This window comes from Heloderma suspectum, chromosome 16, assembly GCF_057233095.1.
Source record: "Heloderma suspectum isolate Gila_16-S chromosome 16, 16-S_ref, whole genome shotgun sequence".
NCBI lineage: Eukaryota > Metazoa > Chordata > Lepidosauria > Squamata > Helodermatidae > Heloderma > Heloderma suspectum.
This window is the reverse complement of record NC_139473.1, coordinates 19,910,271-19,932,262: the sequence shown is the minus strand read 5'-3', so window position 1 is coordinate 19,932,262 and position 21,992 is coordinate 19,910,271. Positions and strand designations below refer to the sequence as shown.

Here is a 21,992-nt window from a genome sequence, read left to right as displayed (position 1 = left end):
AGCAAAGCTTTCGACAAAGTGCCCCATGATCTCCTGATGAGCAAACTAGCTCAAAGGGCTAGAGGAAACAACGATCCGGTGGATCCACAGTTGGCTACAGAATTGGACTCAAAGAGTGTTTCTCAATGGGACCTTCTCAAACTGGGGAGAGGTAACGAGTGGGGTAGCGCAGGGCTCAGTCCTGGGCCCAGTGCTCTTCAACATTTTTATTCATGACATGGAGGAGGAGGTGCAGGGAATGCTGATCAACTTTGCAGATGACACAAAATTGGTCGGGATAGCTAATACTTTGGAAGACAGAAAAAAAATCAAAGTGATCTTGATAGACTGGAGCGCTGGGCAGAAAACAACAGAATGACATTTAATAGGGATAAATGCCAAGTTCTGCACCTAGGAAAAAGAAACCAAATGCACAGTTACAAGATGGGGGATACGTGGCTCAACAACACTACAAGCGAGAAGGATCTCGGAATTGTTGTAGGTCACAAGCTGAATATGAGCCAACAATGTGATGTGGCTGCAAAAAAAGGCCAATGCTCTTTTGGGCTGCATTAATAGAAGCAGAGCTTCCAAATCCCAGGAAGTACTAGTTCCCCTCTACTCAGCACTGGTTAGGCCTCATCTGGAGTACTGTGTCCAGTTCTGGGCACCACATTTTAAGAAGGATGCAGACAAACTGGAGAGGGTCCAGAGGAGGGCAACAAAGATGATCAGGGGACTGGAAACAAAGCCCCGTGAGGAGAGACTGAAAGGACTGGGCATGTTTAGCCTGGAGAAGAGAAGACTGAGGGGAGATATGACAGCGCTTTTCAAGTCCTGGAAAGGCTGTCCCAGAGAGGAAGGCCAGGATCTCTTCCTGATCAAACCAGAGTGGAGGACACGGAATAATGGGCTCAAGTGACAGGAAGCCAGATTCCGGCTGAACATCAGGAAAAACGTCCTGACTGTAAGAGCAATACGACAATGGAACCAATTCCCTAGGGAGGCGGTGGGCTCTCCCACACTGGAGGCATCCAAGACGAGGCTGGACAGCCATCTGCCAGGGATGCTCTGACTTGGATTCCTGCGTTGAGCAGGGGGTTGGACTCGATGGCCTTGTAGGCCCCTTCCAACCCTATTGTTCTATGATTCTATGAACCCCTAGAAAAGCAGCACAGCGAGGACTGAACACAGTTAGTAGCTTCCTGACACCTCCAAACTAGCCAACCGGGGCTTACTTGTGAGTAGCCATGCATAGGATTACACAGTAAATGTGTTATTCTCATATGACACAGATACTGAGCCAGCTGCATTGGCTGCTGGTGCATTTCTGAGCCATATTTAAAGGGCCAGTTTTAGCTTTTAAAGTCTTAAACTGTTTGGGCCTATTCCCCCGAGCCAGGCTGCCCACACTCTGAGGTCATCAATACAGCCCCTTCTCACTCGCCCTCTGCCAAAGGCAGTTAAGCTGTGAGTACAAGGGAGAGGGCCTTTTCGGTGGTGGCCCCAAATCTTTGGAATCAGCTTCCATCGGGGGGTTATCAGGCCCCTTCTTTGCAAATCTTCAGGAAGGTTCTGAAGACCCATCTGTTTTCACTGGCGTTCTCCATAACCTGTGGGCTGCAGGGGGTTTTGGTGCAATCTGTTTTAATAGTGTTTTATTGCATTTTATTGTATATGTATTTATCATAGAATCATAGGGTTGGAAGGGGCCTACAAGACCCTCGAGTCCAACCCCCTGCTCAGTGCAGGAAGCCTGATTCCCAGGTGGTTTCCCATCCAAATACTAACCGGGACTGACCCTGCTTAGCTTCCGAGATCAGACGACATTAGGCACAGCCAGCCCAAGCCTGTTGATTTGCATGTGCATATTTCGGAATTGTTTTTTATCTTGAACGCTGCCGCAAGGGGTTTCTACCCTTCAAGGCAGCCCCAAAAATCATTTAAAATGAATAAAACCGTATGCTAAAAGATCCATGAATAGTCCAACTATTCACAAATACTCGATGGCCTTGTAGGCCCCTTCCAACCCTACTATTCTATGATTCTATGAAATACATTGGAAACTGGTCAACAGAGAAGGAAGGATCGCAGATACTGAACAGTGAAAATGTTGGTGTCTTTATTACAGGGATGCAGAATCTCAGGCAAAGGGTCCTAATTTGGCCAAATATCCCCAGAAGGCCAAACATCCTTTCCCTTACCCCCCCAACCATCAAGCGTCTTGTTCCTGGTTTTTGCAGAGTCCCCCCCCCCCCCATTCTAAAAGGTTGAAATGTCTCTCCTAAGGCTTAATTGCTGGCAGTGAGAGTGTTAAGTTAAATCATGCTAGCATTTTTTTTGTATTTCGGCTCCGCCTATTTTGCCTTTAGCCCCGCCCACCACTCAAATTCAGCTGGAGAGCTTCTCATCCATGGAATTTGGCCCATGGGCTGAAAGAGGTTCCCCACCCCTGCCTTATTAGGTTCTGAACCTCGAAAAGGCAGGGCAAAGAAATGTAGGTGAGGAGAGGGGGGTGGAAACCTTCTTAATCACGAATGCATTTTTTTTTCTTTCTTTCCAAATTCACAGGAGAGCTATGCCCAGGTGGCATCAGATGCATCTAGAGGTAGGTCAAACAATTAGCAATCGGGCATTTGGGATTAGTGTAACAGAACTGCTATATTAGGGTTTGGATTTCAGCTACAGTAGTTTAGTGTCAAAGTACCTGCCGTAGTTGCAAGAATGGCGGTAAAGAGACCGGAACCCGGATATCACAGACTATATGTTTAAACCCCAGGTAGGGTAGCTGTGTTGTTGGACTCCAGCTCTCATCATTTCTGGCCACTGACCATGCTGGCTGGGGTTGATGGGAGTTGGAGTCCGACACCACCCGGCGGGTCCTTCACCCATGGTTTAAATGCCTGAGCGCCCCATCAGACACATTTATCCACCGGACAACCGCTTCAGTGTATATGAAAAAGACAAGCGTACTTCTTAAGGTTTATGCAAGGCGGAATGATGCTTACTTCTGGAGTAGGAAGGACACAGTAGCTGTGTGGGAATCCATAGGTGTGTAAAAGATGATTAACGCCAGTCTTGCTATTTTGAAAAAAGGCTGAAATGACACGCCGCTTCGCCAGTATGGTTGTCGAGGTGGAATATTAATTTGGGTAACTAGGCCTACGTAGGCATAACTAAAATAAATGCCTATACATCCCCTGTTTATCCCAGTCTCCCCTTCTCTCTCTTTCCTTGCCTGTCACCCTTTTGCAGATTGTAAGCCACTCAAGGGCTGAGACCTCACTCCTTGTTGTAACTTGTAAAGGCCATGCACATATTTATTTCTTTTTTATCCCTGCTCCTCAGCCCCAAGAAGACTCCCAGAGCAGCTTGCATAAGGTCGATAACAAGCAAGACCATCTCTGCCCACAACCAAAAGACACGACACAAAAGGAAAAAGGGATGATGAGGGAAGAGGAAAACAAGCCCACACAAGAACGAGTCCTTAAAGCAGGGTTGGAGAAGCTCAGGCCTGGGGGCCAAATCTAGCCCAACGGGGGTCCCAATCCGGCCCCTCTGGAGTTCTCCGAATAGCCACACCCTCCATTACCCCAGCCAGCAATCAATTGCAGGTTTCCCAGTATCATTCAGTCTTTTCCCATTCTAAAAGGCTGAGGTGCCTCTCCTAAGGCTTTGTTACCGGAGTAATTACTGTAAGATAAAATATAGTGGTCATTTTTTAAATTTTGGGCTCTACCCCTTGGCCTTTAGCCCTTCCCACCACTGGAATGTGACCCCTGAAATTGTGTTCAGCCCCGGGGTTGGAAGAGGTTGCCCATCCTCAAACTGGGGAGAGGTAACGAGTGGGGTACTGCAGGGCTCAGTCCTGCACCCAGCGCTCTTCCACATTTTTATGAATGACTTGGAGGAGGAGGTGCAGGGGTTGCTGATCACATTTGCAGATGACACAAAATTGGGTGGGATAGCTAATACTTTGGAAGACAGAAACAAAATTAAGTGATCTGGATAGACTGGAGCACTGGGCAGAAAACAACAGAATGACATTTAATAGGGATAAATGCCAAGTTCTGCACCTAGGAAAAAGAAACCAAATGCACAGTTACAAGATGGGGGTTACGTGGCTCAACAACACTACAAGCGAGAAAGATCTTGGAATTGTTGTCGATCACAAGCTGAATATGAGCCGACAATGTGATATGGCTGCAAAAAAGGCAAATGCTCTTTTGGGCTGCATTAATAGAAGCATCGCTTCCAAATCCCGGGAAGTACTAGTTCCCCTCTACTCACCACTGGTTAGGCCTCATCTGGAGTACTGTGTCCAGTTCTGGGCACCACACTTTAAGAAGGATGCAGACAAACTGGAGAGGGTTCAGAGGAGGGCAATTAAGATGATCAGGGGACTGGAAACAAAGCCCTGTGAGGAGAGACCGAAAGGACTGGGCATGTTTAGCCTTGAGAAGAGAAGACTGAGGGGAGATATGACAGCACTCTTCAAGTCCTTGAAAGGTTGCCACAGAGAGGAAGGCCAGGATCTCTTCTTGATCATCCCAGAGTGCAGGACACGGAATAATGGGCTCAAGTGACAGGAAGCCAGATTCCGGCTGAACATCAGGAAAAACTTCCTGACTGTTAGAGCAATACGACAATGGAACCAATTACCTAGGGAGGCGGTGGGCTCTCCCACCCTGGAGGCATTCAAGACAGCCATCTGTCAGGGATTCTCTGACTTGGATTCCTGCATTGAGCAGGGGGTTGGACTCGATGGCCTTGTAGGCCCCTTCCAACCCTACTATTCTATGATCCCTGCCACAAAGTTGCAAAGTTCTTTTAACAACCCGCTGAGGCGGAAACAGACCGAGGGAGAAGAGGAGCTGGGCCCTGTTTCCACAACAACGGAAGGCGAAAGGAGGAAGGGCTCACCCGCATTTTTGTAGGAGCCGCTTTTGGTCCGGGCAGGGCTCCACGCAGGTGTGCATCGCACCATTCTAAATGGCTTCACATAACTTACTTCTGGGCGGGGTGTGAATGTTACCTGAGTAAGGGGCAGGGGCTGCTCAACCAATAAGAGAGGCCCCCCGCCCCCCTGCCCTGCTCCAGGCTCTGTAAGGAAGGTGCAAATTCTCAACTTCCCCTTGTGCGCATTTGTAAGACAAGCCCCCCAATGAACCCCAAACCTCATTGAACACAATGGGTGTTACTTCCTACTGGACACACCTATGCTTGTGCTGGGAAAGGGTGGGGGAGAACACAGGGATGAGAAACCAGCCCCCTTTCTAACCGAACCTGTGCAGGATCTCTATAATGAAGCTGTAAATTAGTTACTTCCTAAGGCAATAAAGCAAACAACGGAGAATCAGAGCCTCGAGATGGCGCTTGACCATATGTAGGGAATTGGGCTTTAAACTATGCCATGTCTGCCACTTAGGGAATTGGGCTTTAAACTGTGCCATTGCAATTGAGGGGGATCTCTGTAAGTACTTATGTGGGCTGTCAGAGGGCAAGCCTCATTCAGCACAATGGGAGTTACTTCTGAGGAGACACTAATGGGTTTGTTGTGGAAAGGGAGCAGTAAACACAAAGGCGGAAACCAGCCCCCATTTTAACCTGCAGGATCTCTATAACGAAGGGTGGATGTTGGTTCAACAGACATGGCACAGTTTAAAGCACAATTCCTGAAGTGTGGTAAAGCTCAATCTTGAGGCTCTGATTCTCCTTTGTTTGGTTTATTGCCGTAGGAAGAAACTACTTTGTTATAGAAATCCTGCAGGTTAAAATGGGGGCTGGTTTCTGTCTTTGTGTTTACTGCTCTCTTTCCCAGCACAAGCATATGTCTGTCTACTTGGAAGTAACTCCCATTGTGCTCAATGAGGCTTGCTCCTGAAATGCAGGTGCATCTGGACTTTCAGGGGAAAGGAGAAGGGGGGGAAGCCTCTCTTATTGGTTGAGCAGCCCCTGCCAATCAGATGACATTCACTCCAGCCCCCACCCCCACCAGGAAGTATGTTCTATGAAGTGATTTTTACTGGTGCGGAACACTCCCTCGTGGAGCCCTGCATGGACCACATTGCAGCAAAGCTGATCCCTGTTAAAAAATCTGGTACTCCTCCATTAGCTTCTCCTTCCATTGTTCTGGACACACAGCCCTTGTCTCTCAGCAAAACTGATGGGGCTGACCCTGCTTGCTGACCCTCCCTCTGTGGTAGCCTGATGGAATGGCCTCTTCTAGTTCTAGCTGGCCATTGCACTTTGCTATTTCTCCCTCCCTAGCTATCGACATCAATGCTTCCGATATTAAAGCCTTATACCGGCGCAGCCAGGCTCTGGAGAAGCTGGGCAAGTTGGATCAGGCCTTCAAGGACATCCAGCGGTGTGCCACCATCGAGCCACGGAACAAAAACTTCCAAGAGACCCTTCGGCGTTTAGGAGCCAACATCCAGGAGAAGGTAAAGGCAGAACAGGGTGGGCACACCAGTCCACTGATTGGGAAAATGTCAGTTGACTACTGATTACTTGTCCATGGTCCAGAAGGACTGGCATCAAATGCATTATATTATTGTTTTAATCAAGTTTTTTTTTAATGATTGTAAGCTGCCATGAGTGCCATTTTTCTGGGTAGAAAGCCAGAGTACGAATCAAATAAATGAATAAATAAATAGGACCTGTCTGTCTGGAAGGAACCTAAGTCAGCAGTAGTCAACCTAGTGCCCTCCAGAGGTTTTGGACTATTTATCTGTATGTATTATTTAAAATATTTCTGGGCTGTCTTTCAGGGCAGAAGCCCTCCCAAGGCGGTGCACTGCGATAAAACACATAAAACTTGCATGATATTAAGAGCGATAAAAACACAATAAAAGCAGTAAGAACACAATAAAAACAGCAATAAAAACAGCAGCAGCCACCCTTTGGAACTCCCTCTCCCCCATGCAGTTTGGGAGGCAGAAAATGTGGCATCTCTCAAACGCTTCCTGAAATCACGCTTGTTCATCCAGGCTTCCCCTGGGCTGTAATGAAATTAATCACACCGCTCCATCGTACTGGCCCTTGTACTCCTTTTTTTGGAATTGGAATTGTTTTTAATGTTATGGTTTTAATCTTGTATTTTAAATGTGATTTTAATATTTATATGTGAACCGCTTAGGAATTGTATTATATTTAGCATATATAAATATCACAAATAAATAAATACAGCAATAAAAACAACAAAACCAGCAAAACCAAAACAAAACCCAGCAACAAAGCCAGCAATAAAAACAGCAATCATATTAGGAGAAGGCCAGAGTAAAATAGTATATTTTCAAGACGTTCTTAAAAGCCTGCAATGTTGGAGCATGGTGGATACCCCGTGGCAACTTACTCCAGAGGTATGGGGCCAACTCCCAGCAGCCCCAGACAGCATGATGAGAGTCATGGCGCAAAATATTTGGAGGGTGCCAGATGCTCTCCTCCTGTCCTAGGTCATCTTCTGTGCTAAGCCAATATAGAAATAAAAAAAAAAACACAAAAGGAAAAAGGGGTAGGGAGGGAAGAGGAAAACAGCACACCTGGAGGCCGGGGAAGGATGTTCTAACCTACGTCTGTTCTCCTTCATCCCTGACGCAGCTCCGTGTCCAGTTCTCCACCGATGCCAGGGTGCAGCAAATGTTTGAAATCTTGCTGGATGAGAAGAGTGAGAAAGAGAAGCGAGAGAAGGTGAGATGCTTGGAATCAGGCCCACGGGGAGATTTCTTGCGCTGGCAAAATCCATGGCAGAAGGGGAGCCATTTTGTTTCATGCTTAGAGATATGTTTAAGTAGAGACAGCAGTATATAAATCTGTTAAATAAATAAATTAAATAATACTTCCTTCTGAGTAGGTCCTGAAACATTTCAAGAGGCTAGCTGGAGTAACTGCCCTCACCAAGTGAGGAAATCATGACGTCTGTTTGCCATTCCAAGCAGAAAACATACCAGGGACAATGTGCCTCATTCTATCAAAAATTATAGAAACATTTCAGGGAAGTTAGTGTCTCTCTTAATGTGGTTCTAACTTCATAAGATGTTTAAAAGAGGCCTGTTGGGTTATCAGACCCAAAGTCTGATAACGGCAAGACAAATATTTCCAGGCAGCTTTTCAACTTGTTCCTAAATGATCTGGAATTATGAGTGAGCAGTGAGGGGGCCAAGTTTGCTGATGACCCCAAATTATTTCGAGTGGTTAAAACCAAAAGGGGTTGTGAGGAGCTCCAAAAGGATCTCTCAAACTGGGAGAATGGGCATCTAGATGGCAAATGCGTTTCAATGTAAGCAAGGGTAACATGATGCACGTTGGGGGGAAAATCCCAACTTCGCGTATAAGCTGATGGGATCTGAGCTAGCTGGGACTGACCAGGAAAGAGTTCTCGGGGTCGTGGTGGACAACTCGATGAAAATGTCGACCCAGTGTGCAGCCGCTGTGAAAAAGGCGATTTCCATGTTAGCCATCATTAGGAAAGGAATTGAGAATAAAACTGCCAAGATAATATGGAGGATACGACTATCAATGGCTACTAATCTTGATGGCTCTATGCTACCCCCAGTATCAGAGGCAGTATGCCTCTGTGCACCAGTTGCTGGGGAACATGGGTGGGAGGGAGCTGTTGCACTCATGCCCTGCTTGTGGGTTTCCTGTGGGCAGCTGGTTGGCTGCTCTGGAAACAGAACGCTGGACTAGAAGAAGAGCTTCTCGTGCAGCTCTTCTTAATGTTCTTATATCTGCACCGCTGCTCTCCTCTGCCCCAGCAACTGGCATTCGGAGGTAAATTGGCTGTGGACATGGAAGTACTATTTAAGCCATAGCTCAGTGGTAGAGCGCATGTTTTGCATGCAGAAGGTTCAATCCCCAGCTTCTCCAGGTAGGGCAAGGAAAGAATTCTGCCCGAAGTTGCTGCCAGTCACTGTCAACAGTACTTGGTTAGATGGACCCAGGGTCTGACTCGGTATAAGGCAGCTTCCGATGTTCCTATTTTAATCAGACCTTTATTCACAATCATGAGGCCTAGAATCTTACTTTATTTTTAGGGGAAGACATATATCTCAGTGGCAGAGCCCCTGCTTTGTATGCAGACGGTCCCAGGTTCAGTTCTGGGCATCTCCAGGTATGGCTGGGAAAGAATCTTGCCTGAAACCCTGGAGAGCTGCTGCCAGTCTGTGTCAGTAATGCTGGGCTAGATGGACAGAACAGAAGAAGCTGCTCCGTCTATTTTTCCAGGCCAGGCTTCCCCAACATAGATGTTGTCGGTGCTTGACTCCTGTCATCCCCAGGCAGCAAGGCCAATGGTCAGGAATGCTGGGAAATGTAGTCCAAAACATCTGGAGGGGGCCAGGTTGGGGCTGGCTTAGTCAGATCACACAGATGTAGGTCCTGCAACAGGTCCTAGAAGTGGAGGTGGAATAAGGGACAAGATCCAGAATAGTGTGCAGACTGCACCCCCTGGTGTGTCCCGAGACATTTTCTGGTGTAGCTAAACAGGCTAATAAGCTCCTTTTTACTCTAGTCTTCTCCAGCCTGGCGACCTCCAGATGTGTTGGTTGATAATTCTCACTATTCCCATGCTGGCTGGGGATGAAGGAAGTTGCAGTCCAACTCTTGTGGAACTTTAAAGACTCAGGGTGCAAACCTATGCATGTTTAGACTGAAAAAAGTCCTACAATTCTATACATGTTTAGGCAGAAAGAAGTCCTACAGTCCTATGCATGTTTAGGCAGAAAAAAGTCCTACAGCTCCCAGCATTGCCCAACCAGCATGCTGGGAGTTGTAGGACATTTTTTCCTGTCTAAACATGCATAGGATCAGTGGTGTAGTGGTGGTGGGTTGTGCCGGGGCATTGCTCTGGCACTTTTTTTGAAGCCAGCCCCCAGCCAAATGCAACGCGCTCTGTCAGCTACGCTTTTTGGTACAAGGTTGGCATGTACCTGGGCAAACAAACCCCAGTGGAGGGAAGGGAAACAGAAAAAAATAAGTTGGGGGGAGGAGAGAAAGGTGGGGGGGGTTCAATCCAGCTGATGTGTGGACATTTCCGTTGCAGGATGGGAGAGATATAATGCAGGAGCTTAGGGAAGGCTAATGGGTAATGTTGGGGTGCTAAGGGAGTGTGCAAGGGGGCTGTTTAAATGAGTAGGGATCTGTCCCCAAGGGCTGAGTTGAGAGGATGAAGCTTCCATAGAGTACCATATTTTGAAAACCCCAAATGTTTGTGTTTGAGTGAGCAAGTGAAAAAGATTTTAACACCCCTGCATTTTTTCGCAGAGGTCCAATTGAAATACTGCTGCCTTGCTCTCAGCTGCCCTGTTTTTGGATCCCAGCTGAAGGCTGCATATCTTACAAGGTTGTACAATTTTAGAAGGGGCGTGGCTGCGGGCGTGGCTGTGACTGTCACGAAGGGACCCTGCACTTCGGAATTTGCCACTACGCTACTGCATAGGATTGCAGCCTAGCACATTCATGCTGGCATAAGCTTTCTGGACACTGTCCAGTTCACATCCGATGCAGGGAGTTTTAACCTCAAATTGGCAGAGTGATATACGCATGCTGGGTGTGGGGGATGTAAACTGGGTTGTCAGAGGGGATTGAAATGCCAAAAATACAGCTAGTGATGATTACCTTAACAGTTGCCATTCACACAACTTTGTTGGGTGACAACACAGACATCATGGTAATGTCCAGAGAGGGGGCCGTGTTAGTCTGTTCAGCAAAAACAACAAAGAGTCTTGTGGCACCTTACGGACTAACACATTAAAGGTGCCATCCTCTGCTTAGACTGAAAAAAGTCCTGCAATTCCTAGCATTGCCCAGCAAGCATGGGTGGCTGGGGCATTCTGGGAGTTGTAGGACTTTTTTCTGTCTAAACATGCAGAGGATGGCACCCTTATTCTGGCATGAGCTTTTGTGGACACCGTCCACTTCATGACCTCGAAAGTTAGTTTTTAAAGACCAAGGTGTTCCTCACACGGAGCTTTTATCCTGCAATTCAGATTACTCCTTCACGGAAGTTTGCATGCTCTTTACAGGTGTGCGTGCTCTCCTGCACTAAATGCCCTTTGTTCCTTTTAAAATAGATCACAGATAACGAGCTATCTTCCGCTTGCGTTCCCTCTGTGAAAAGAGGAAAAGCGGCAAGAAGAGGAGTGAGATCAATGAAAGACAATGGAAGACTCAGATACGGGGAGAAGGAGGGGGAAAGGAAGCTGGTGAAAAAGGGAGTCGTCGTGATCCTGCATTTAAAATGCAAAGCAGAAAGCCCCGTTTTAAATGCAGGATTTTAGACTGGTGTAGAGTTGCCCTAACACAAGATTCTTTGTTATCATTGCCGTGGGTGAAGCAATTAACATATGTAGTGTGATTTAAAAAACAACAACACATCTTGGTCCTTATTCAAACCAAAGAAGATAGAGTTGAATCTCTGGATGAATTGTAATTCAGTAATTTCACGCTGATATCTATCTCGTGCAAAGGAATAAATGTGCAGTCATAATTTGTGTGTATGTTTTTAAGAATATCCTTTCACTGCTTTCTGCAATGACCGTCACTGCATGAAATTCTGGATTTCCCAAAAAAACATAATTTTTACTGTGATTATTTAAAAGCCGTGAACAGAAGAACTGTTGGCCTTCCCCTGTTCACCTCTCCTCCCATTTCTTTCGCCCTCTTTTTCAAACCAGGCTGCGAACAATCTTATTGTCCTCGGTCGGGAAGAAGCGGGAGCTGAGAGAATCTTCCAGAACAATGGCCTGAACCTGCTCGTGAGGCTGATTGAAACCAAAAACCCAGAGCTGATCCTCGCGGCGGTACGGACCCTTTCGGAGATGTGTATGGCGCACAAAGCACGAGTAAGTCTGGCATGGCTTTAGAAGTCTTCCATTAGTCCTTCACAGCAGCCTACGGGTGACGTGGGTGGCCTTCAGTTCAGACGAAACAGGTTTTCGTCAGGGCTGTTTGTATATTGTGAATCCATCAAAGCACAGGAAAGATGTTCAGCATACAGTATCCGACACAGAGATTTGCCTCCTTCTTGGGTTTCATTTTTCAAAAGAGTAGGAAGTTTCTAGACCTTGAGGTTTACAAGCTATGCAGAAGTGGGCGACACCAGGTGAAATCTCGGAAGCTACGGTGGTTGCCAAATAAGATGTCCACCTGTCAGGCAGGGTTGGGCTTCAGTGTCTGGCAGAGTTCCCAGGTTCAATACTTGGCATCTCCAGGTAGAACAGGAAAAGAACTCCTGCCTGAAACCCTGGAGAGCCTCTACCAGTCAGTGAACAATACCAGGTTAATTGGACCAAGGGAATGACTCGGTATAAGGCAGCCCCTATGTTCCTAAAAGCATTATGCAGAATTGCAAAAAATAAAATAAAATCAGAATATGCAAAAATTGCTTTGTTTTCATTATACACACACACACACAACACACACACACACACACTGCAGAATTCAGGTGTTGTTGGCTGAGCAAAAGATCAGATTAGTTTTTTTGTAGCGTATGCATGAGAAAACACTGGATGCTCTTGGACGGAGGCCTTTAACGCTACCAATTAGAAGGCCTTGTGCAGCTGCGCCGTCTTTTTCTCCTTAACAGATTTTCCGCAGTAAGAAAGAAGATGGAACAAGTAGTAGGGAAACACTGGAGGGTTACACCAGTTGCTGGGGAAGATGGGCAGGAGGGTGCTGATGCACTAGTGTCCTTCTTGTGGGTTTCCCGTGGGCAGCTGGTTGGCCTCTGTGCGAACAGAATGCTGGACTAGATGGACCCTTGTTCTGATCCGGCGGGGCTCTTCTTACGTTCTTATGTTCTTAAGTGGAAGACAACATTGTCTGAATCTCCTCCCCTGATAAAAGCCTTGTCTGGAAGCACCCGTTGACCATTAATTGGACCAAAAATAATGTTGTATTCATTCTTTGGACAGGCCACCGCAATCCTTCATGTGCTGGGAATCGACAATATTTGCCTGTGGATGTCCACAGACCACGAAGAGATCTCACTGGCTGTTGCCAACCTTCTGCAGTCCATCATCGAGTCTTTGGCTGGGGAGGGCCAGAAGGAAGAGCATGGGAAGGAGGATGCCCTGGTGCTGGGTAAGTAGCACCGGCAGCAGTTCGGCCACCTTGCTAAGGGTGGATTCACAAGTGATCCTCACAACAGTTTGCCAGCATGGTGTTGGCAAAACAAGGTTCCTCACCACTATACTGTTGAGGGATGCATTCCTGCCGGGATAACCTGTCAGGGGCCAAAGCCAGTGATTGGGTAGGTCCAATGACAAAAGTGGGTGGAGCCACCCATTCTCTTTCTCTGTCATGTCCTTTTCTTTATTTTCTCTACCTCTCCTTTTCTCTCTTCAGGCAAGGGCCTGAAGCAGACTGTTAGTCTACTCAGCTCCTCCAGGAGGGCTAGAGCTGATCGTGTTATAATCTTGTCAGCTTACATAAGGCTTCAGTTGGCTTTAGCTCCCTGCTGAGACAACATTCTCCTATGGCTCTTGTTGGGAGAGACTTCCAGCCAGCAGGACCCACTTGGAGCTATTCAAGGTCCTACTTTCTATCACCCCTTCTGCCTTAATATTTCAACCAGCTTACCTTGCAGGCCTCAAGGGACCACAGAATGGGACTCACATATGTACCAGTGTGTTGATCTAGCTGATTTTTTAAATTATTATTTTTTGTCTTACACTGCTTTCTTCTTTTGTGCAGACACGAAGAAAGATCTGAAGGCAATCACTGTTCATCTCCTAGATATGCTTCCCAGTAAAAAGGTATCTGGACAAGGACGGGACCGGGCTCTCAATTTGCTGAATAAGAACGTACCGAGACAGGACCTGAGAAACCATGACAACAGCCGCACCCTATTTGTGATTGACAATGGTATGCACAAGTTAAATTATCTCTTTCTTATTTCCAGGGTTCGCATGTAATGCAAACCCATAGTATGGGTTGTTGAATTCTGGGCTGTTGTGTTGTGCGAACCCAGCTGCAGTAACTAACCATTGTTTATTGACCACAAACAACTGAGAAAGAGAAGCCGGGGACCCAGTTTGTACATCATGCTGCAATTGCTGGATTGTTTAACCCAGGAATTGCCAGGGATAAGCAAAGTGATGAGCATGCTGCCTCCTGTGCACTGGTCATTTCTGCTTTCAGTTAACAACCCAGGAATTTTATTTGTTTATTTATTTCATTTCTATACCGCCCAACAGCCGAAGCTCTCTGGGAGGTTCACAAAAATTAAAACAAAAAAGCGCACAGTAAAACAATATAAAATATACAAACATTAAAATATAAAAACATTAAAACCACAATATAACAATACAACCAGAATAAAACCTAGCAGCAGTGCAGGGATTTAAAATACAGATTTAAAACAGCAAAGCTAGAAGTCTAGAAAGCTAAAATGCCTGGGAAAATAAAAAGGTCTTCACCTGGCACCAGAAGGAATACAATGTAGGTGCCAGGCGAACCTCACTAGGGAGCTCATTCCACAGCCGGGGTGCCACAGCAGAAAAGGCCCTCCTCCTAGTAGCTACCCGCCTCACTTCATTTGGCAGGGGCTCATGGAGAAGGGCCACTGAGGATGATCTTAAGGTCCGGGCAGGCATATATGGGAGGAGGCGATCCTTCAGATAACCTGGCCCCAAGCCGTTAAGGGCTTTGAATGTTAATACCAGCACTTTGAATTGGGCCCAGAAATAGACTGGCAGCCAGCGCAGCTGGAAAAGTACTGGCATAACATGAGCTTGTTGGCCGGTCCTTGTTAACAATCTTGCTGCCCTATTTTGGACCAGCTGAAGTTTCTGGACCGTTTTCAAAGGCAGCCCCACGTATAACGCATTGCAGTAATCCAGATGAGAGGTTTCAGAGCATGGAGAACTGTAGCTAGGCTGTCTCTGTCCGGATAAGGGCACAGTTGGTATACCAGCCTAAGCTGATAAAAAGTGTTCCGTGCCACTGAGTTCACCTGTACCTCAAGTGACAGTTCTGGGTCCAAGAGCACCCCCAACCATGAACCTGATCCTTTAGGGGGAGTACAACCCCCTCTAGAACAGTTTGAATATCACCTAGCCAGGCAGATGAACCACCCACTAACAGTACCTCCTTCTTGTCTGGATTGAATCTCAGTTTATTGGCCCTCATCCAGTCCATTACCATGCCCAGGCCCTGATTCAGAACAGCCACTGCCTCACCTGGTTTTGATGAGAAAGAGAGGTAGAGCTGGGTGTCATCTGCATATTGATGGCACCTCAGCCCACACCTCCAGATAACCTTCCCCAGCGGTGTCATGTAGATGTTAAACAGCATAGGGGATAAAATAGAGCCCTGTGGAACCCCATGGCACAGTTGCCATGGCACAGAGCAATAATCCCCCAGCACCACCTTCTGGAATCGGCCATCCAAGTAAGAGCGGAACCACTGCAGCGCAGAGCCTCCAACTCCCAGCCCAGACAACCTATCCAGAAGGACACCACTGTCGATGGTATCGAAAGCCGCTGAGAGGTCTAGGAGAATCAACAGGGTCGCACTCCCCCTGTCCCTCTCCCAGCAGAGGTCATCCCACAGGGCAACCAAGGCAGTTTCCGTTCCAAAACCAGGCCTGAAGCCTGATTGAAATGGATCTAGATAATCCATTGCATTCAAGAGTGCCTGGAGCTGTCCTGCAACCACCCACTCGAGCACCTGGCCCAGGAAGGAGATGTTGGCCACTGGCCTATAATTGTTAACATCCTCTGGGTCCAGGTTAGGCCTTTTCGGAGTGGTCTGATTACCACCTCTTTGAAAGAGGCCGGCACCACTCCCTCTCTCAAGGAGGAATTTACAACCTCCTGGACCCAGCCGGACCTCCCCTCCTTGTTTGATGTAATAAGCCATGAAGGGCAAGGGTCAAGCATACAAGTGGTCGACTGGACTTGGCCAAGCACCTTGTCTGCATCCTCAGGCCTCAGTAACTGAAACTCATCCAATAAAACTGGACCAGACGGTGCTCTGAACGCCTCTACTAATGGAACTGCGTTAATCGTGGTGTCCAATTCATGACGAATCTGAGCGACTTTATCTTCAAAGTACCGTGCAAACTCATCACAGCGTGCCACCGAGGGTTCCACCATCTCTCTCCCTGGAATGTAACAGGCTGCGAACCACTCGGAAAAGCTCCACTGGACGACATTGAGAAGACACAATGCTGGTGGAAAAGAACTGTCTCTTTGCCACCCTCACCGCCACAGAGTTGACTCGGTAGTGAGCTCTGACCTGTGTTCGGTCAGACTCGGCACGAGTTTTCCTCCACCTGCATTCTAGCCGTCTCCCCTCTTGCCTCATTGCCCTCAGCTCAGGTGCAGACCAAGTTGCTGGCCGGGCTCTGCTCAGAGGAAGAGGGCGCTTGGGCGCGATCGTGTCAACCGCCTGAGTCATCTCTGCGTTCCACAGAGCGACCTGGGCTTCAACAGGAGCACCAGCCATACCAGCAGGAAAATCCCCCAGAGCCCTCTGGAATCCATCGGAAACCATTAGGCTCCAGGGGCGGACCATTTTAATAGGTCCCCCACCCTTGCAGAGGGGAAAGGGTGCCAAAAGTCTAAACCTCAGCAGGAAGTGATCTGACCATGACAAAAGGACAGATGTTAATTCCTCCACTTTCAGATCACCATCCTCCTGCCCAGTCGAGAAAACCAGATCTAGCGTGTATCCTTTTACATGTGTTGGGCCGATGACATGTTGGGACAGCCCTGTGGTTGTCATGGCGGCCGTGAAGTCCTGAGCCGCCCCAGATGCAGCCTCCTCGGCATGGAAGTTGGGATCCCCCAGGACCATCATCCTAGGGGTCCTCAACACCAGGTCCGAGACCACCTCCATCAGCTTAGGCAGGGAATCTGATGGGCAGCAGGGTGGGCGGTACACCAGCAGAATCCCTAAGCTGTCCCGGGTACCCAACACACGGTACAGACACTCAAGATCTGCACTCGAATGAGCAGGAAGCCTAGAGAGAGGGATTGAATTCCTATAGAACACAGCAACCCCCCTCCCCGACCCTCGAGTTGGTGTTGGTGCTGCACCGAGTACCCAGGAGGGCCCAGCTGGACCCCCCTGTGACCCCTCCCAGTTCCCCCATCCAGGTCTCAGTAATACACACCAGGTCAGCCCCCTCATCCACAATCAAATCATGGATGAGGGAGATTTTATTTTGGACCGACCTGGCATTCAGCAGCAGCAGCACCAGACCCGAGGGCAACAGGTAAGGCTGCCAGGAACCACCAGGTTGGGGGAAGAACCAGAAGAGGGGATAGCCATAAGGTGTCCAGTCCTCCTCAGCTGGCGTGTTAATCCCCCAACGCCATACCTCCCCCTACCCGTGTCCACAGTTATGGTGGCACCTCCCCGACCCCCTGATCAGGGAATGCCCCATTCCTGGGTTGTTTCATGATGTGTGAACCCAGAAACTTTATGGGTTAAACAACCCAGAGTTAATCCAGCAATTGCTCATGGTTTGTTGTTGGGTTGTGAATTCTGGATTTTTATAAACCATGGGTCACATACGTGTGAACCCAGAACTGTGGGTTGTTCATGGGTTGTTTTGCTACAGAGGTTGTACATGGGTTGTTTTGCTACAGAGGCAGCAGACAAGCGTGGTAAAAAAAAAACCCAGCCACTCTACATGCCAATACTAAACTGCCTCAAAGGCATTTGGAATATGGGGAAGGAGTGGCTGAAGGAGGAAGGAAACAAACAAGCCAGGGATCGAGAAAACAAACCATGGTTTGTTCAATTGTCTGCCAGACAAACCCTGGGTGGGGCAACAAACCACAGGTTAAATAAAACATGGTTAGGGTTATGTGTGAACCAGGTCATGGTCAAGATTTTGCAATAGAGATCAGCAACCAGGAGCCTCAGAGCTAAATCTGATTACCGTCAGCTGGTTCCCTCAGATGTCAATGCGAGAGGACAGAAAAGGGGGGGGGGGCTAAGGCAATAGAACTTCCTGACAGTCCACTTTGTGGGGGCACATGAGGGGTGGGGAGGGGGCTTGCTACTCTCCATCTCTTCCTCAAAGTGGTCCACATGTAAAAATAGCTGATGACCAGAGCTCTTCAGGTTGGTGACATTACTAGTCAGGGCCATATTTTGAACCCATCAAAGGCCAAAGGACCAACAATATCAGCCCTGCCCACTGACACACTTGCATGTAAGGCTAGACGGAGGTAAAGGGGTCTTCAGCCCCCTTCTCCATCACGTGACAACAGCAATGTGTCAATATCCCAGTGTCCGACTCCTCATCTTTGTGGGGATGTGGATTGGATTGGGAGAGGGATTCACTCTGAGAGCTAGACCCGGAGGTCTGCCTCGGAAGCTCCAGCTTCTCTTACGCAAAAGAGAAGGCCATTTTGCCAACACCCATCTGGCCGGAGGAAGTGGCCTTGCTGTCCTCCGATTGCAGCATCAGCGTTGATGGCTATTGAAGCAGGCTAGGCCCCATTAACTCAGGGGAGGGGAGCCCCCGGCCCACGAGGTTCCCCATCTGGCCTGCAGAGCCTTCCTGGATTCCTCTGGGGTGCAGGAGTTGCCCTCCAAGTTCCGCCTCTTGGAGGAATTCCGCTGTTGTCTCCGATCTGTGATGGAAGATAACAGCAGGGGATGTGGGCAGGAGACTCAGTGGTGCAGCACCTTTCCCAGTGGGGAAGCCGCCATGCGGGCTAAGCCTCCGCAGCTGAGCTAGTGGCTGGAGAAATGCTCAGCCGTGGCAGCTTCGCCTGTCCTGTGCCGCCTGTTCCTGAGGAGCAGCCAGTCCAAAATCAGCAGCCGTATAGGGCCAAATGGAGTCCCGTTGGCCCCCCATGTGTCCCCGGATCCTCACTGAGCGGATAGCTGCAATGCCGCCCTCTGACCACCCGCAGCGGTGGCCTGCACCACAGTCGAGAATGATGGTAAACCTCTGGTGTTGAGGCAGGGGTTATCAAATCTTGTTCCTATTGCTAGTGTTCCCAGGCTGAGACCCCTGGCGCCTTTGAACTTCATTTATCTGTGTTCTGTTTCCCCCCTTTTTTCCCTTACGACTATCAACTTCGACGGGTTGTTTCACTGCATTTACTTACTTATTTACTTACTTAAAGTGTTTTTATCCCGCTCGTCAGCCAAAAAGCTGCCTGGAGCAGCTTACATCCCATCAGTAAAATAAGACTGGAACCCCTGCCTACGGGTTTACAATCTAAAAACACACGACACACAAGGAAAAGGGCACAGGGAGGGAAGAGGGGGCAAAAATCTTTCAGGAGGGCTGGTGAATGGCCCTGCTTCTCCTCTCCTCTCCTCTCCCCTTCCCTTCCCTTGAACTTGAGCTGATTCTGTGTGTCCCCCGGTCTCCACCTCCTTGTCCCCCCAGGTCTAAAAAAGATCCTGAAAGTTGCTGGCCAGCTTCCAGACATGCCCAACTGCCTACCCTTGACAGAGAACTCCCAGCTGACGGCCTCGGTTCTTCTGAACAAATTGTACGACGACTTGCGCTGCGACCCGGAAAGAGACAATTTCAGATTGATCTGTGAAGAGTACATCAAGTGAGTTCTTGTGCTGAAGTTTCAAGGATGGCCAAGCTGAAAAATGGAGCGAGGGTTTAGATTGTCTTCGGAATTCTTACACAGAAAAAGGGAATCGGAACCAAGCCATTCAGTGGAGGATTGTATTGTGGACTCCTAGGTTTTGGAACAGGAATCTTATAGCCTGCAGCTGGGATATACTCTAGGGTTCGGCTGTGGCCTCGGGCTGTGGCCTAGTCTAGTGAGCGACTGTGACATCAGGCTGGGGCTTAGTCTAGTGAGCGACTGTGCCCTCAGGCTGCGGCCTAGTCTACTGAGCAACTGTGGCCTCAGGCTGCGGCCTAGTGTAGTGAGTGACTGTGACGTCAGGCTGCAGCCTAGTCTAGTGTGCGACTGTGGCCTCGAGCTGCGGACTAATCTAGTGAGCGACTGTGAGGTCAGGCTGCGGCCTAATTATGGCCTTGGGCTGCGGCCTAGTCTAGTGAGCGACTGTGACACCAGGCTGGGGCCTAGTCTAGTGAGCGACTGTGACGTCAGGCTGCGGCCTAGTCTACTGAGCAGCTGTGGCCTTGGGCTGCGGCCTAGTCTAGTGAGCAACTGTGACATCAGGCTGGGGCCTAGTCTAGTGAGCGACTGTGACGTCAGCCTGCGGCCTAGTCTACTGAGCAACTGTGGCCTCGGGCTGCGGCCTAGTCTAGTGAGCGACTGTGGCCTCAGGCTGCAGCCTAGTCTAGTGAGTGACTGTGACGTCAGGCTGCAGCCTAGTCTAGCGTGCGACTGTGGTCTCGAGCTGCGGCCTAATCTAGTGAGCGACTGTGATGTCAGGCTGCGGCCTACTTATGGCCTTGGGCTGCGGCCTAGTCTAGTGAACAGCTGTGACATCGGCTGCAGCCTAGTTATGGCCTCGGGCTGCGGCCTAGTCTAGTGAGTGACTGTGATGTCAGGCTGCGGCCTACTTATGGCGTTGGGCTGCGGCCTAGTCTAGTGAGCGACTGTGATGTCAGGCTGAGGCCTAATTATGGCCTCAGGCTGCGGCCTAGTCTAGTGAGCGACTGTGACGTCAGTCTGCGGCCTAGTCTACTGAGCAACTGTGGCCTTGGGCTGCGGCCTAGTCTAGTGAACAGCTGTGACATCGGCTGCAGCCTAGTTATGGCCTCGGGCTGCGGCCTAGTCTAGTGAGTGACTGTGATGTCAGGCTGCAGTCTAGTCTAGTGCGCGACTGTGGCCTCGAGCTGCGGCCTAGTCTAGTGAACAGCTGTGACATCGGCTGCAGCCTAGTTATGGCCTCGGGCTGCGGCCTAGTCTAGTGAGCGACTGTGACGTCAGGCTGCGGCCTAGTCTACTGAGCAACTGTGGCATCGAGCTGCGGCCTAGTCTAGTGAACAGCTGTGACATCGGCTGCAGCCTAGTTATGGCCTCGGGCTGCGGCCTAGTCTAGTGAGTGACTGTGATGTCAGGCTGCAGTCTAGTCTAGTGCGCGACTGTGGCCTCGAGCTGCGGCCTAGTCTAGTGAACAGCTGTGACATCGGCTGCAGCCTAGTTATGGCCTCGGGCTGCGGCCTAGTCTAGTGAGTGACTGTGACGTCAGGCTGCAGCCTAGTTATGGCCTTGGGCTGCGGCCTAGTCTAGTGAGCGCTGTAACATCAGGCTGCGGCCTAGTCTAGCGAGCGACTGTGGCCTTGGGCTGCAGCCTAGTCTAGTGAGCAACTGTGACATCAGGCTGCGGCCTAGTCTAGTGAGCGACTGTGGCCTTGGGCTGTGGCTCCCCCCCCCCCGCCCAGCTACTGTGAGGATTGCGGCTAAGCTCAGAGGGAACATGGAAGACTGAGGGGGGTAGCAGGTGACATTACACCACTGCTGCTCACATATGTCACGCCCACTATGATCGACAGAACCTAGCAGGACTTTCACACACGAAAAGTGTGATACCTTTGATAGTGGAAGTCCGTTGTAACTCCGCGTGTATCTCCCTGCAGTTGAGCTATGAACAGGCGCTGCGCTGGGAGAGGAAAATGTACGTATATGTTTGGCTTGAGTGTGGAGTAGGCGCTTCTACATTTGTCTTCATCCAAAGTTTGCAATGTCTCCCCCTTCCTTCTTGCCTGCCTCTAGGAGCAAAATTGACCCCCAGGACATGGACAAGACTCTGCATGCCATCCAGACAGTATCCGGAATCTTGCAAGGGCCTTTCGATTTGGGCAACCAGCTGCTTGGCATGAAGGGCGTCATGGAAATGATGGTCGCCCTCTGTGGCTCCGAGAGAGAGATCGATCAGCTGGTGGCTGTGGAAGCCCTCATCCATGCCTCGACCAAACTGAGTCGGGCCACCTTCATCATCACCAACGGCATCACCCTGCTGAAGGAAATTTACAAGAAGACCCACAACGAGAAGATCAAGATCCGTGCTCTGGTGGTCAGTTCCATTAGCCTAGATACTTAATGCTTGCTGACCAACGTGGGCTCGCATCGAAAGATTATCCAAAGATTCCTTTG

The 21,992-nt window shown here is 49.2% G+C and overlaps 1 protein-coding gene across 1 annotated transcript in view; it reads left to right on the top strand.

Moving 5' to 3' along the window:
- The window catches only part of UNC45B (unc-45 myosin chaperone B), a 49,621-nt gene that overhangs the window by 10,348 nt on the left and 17,281 nt on the right, over positions 1-21,992 (top strand). Inside the window, exons 4-11 of the mRNA XM_084822682.1 lie at positions 2,551-2,587; positions 6,250-6,425; positions 7,582-7,671; positions 11,658-11,825; positions 12,897-13,065; positions 13,678-13,848; positions 19,349-19,520; positions 21,612-21,912. Coding sequence (XP_084678808.1) covers positions 2,551-2,587; positions 6,250-6,425; positions 7,582-7,671; positions 11,658-11,825; positions 12,897-13,065; positions 13,678-13,848; positions 19,349-19,520; positions 21,612-21,912 — 1,284 coding nt within the window. The remainder of the gene's footprint in view (positions 1-2,550; positions 2,588-6,249; positions 6,426-7,581; positions 7,672-11,657; positions 11,826-12,896; positions 13,066-13,677; positions 13,849-19,348; positions 19,521-21,611; positions 21,913-21,992) is intronic.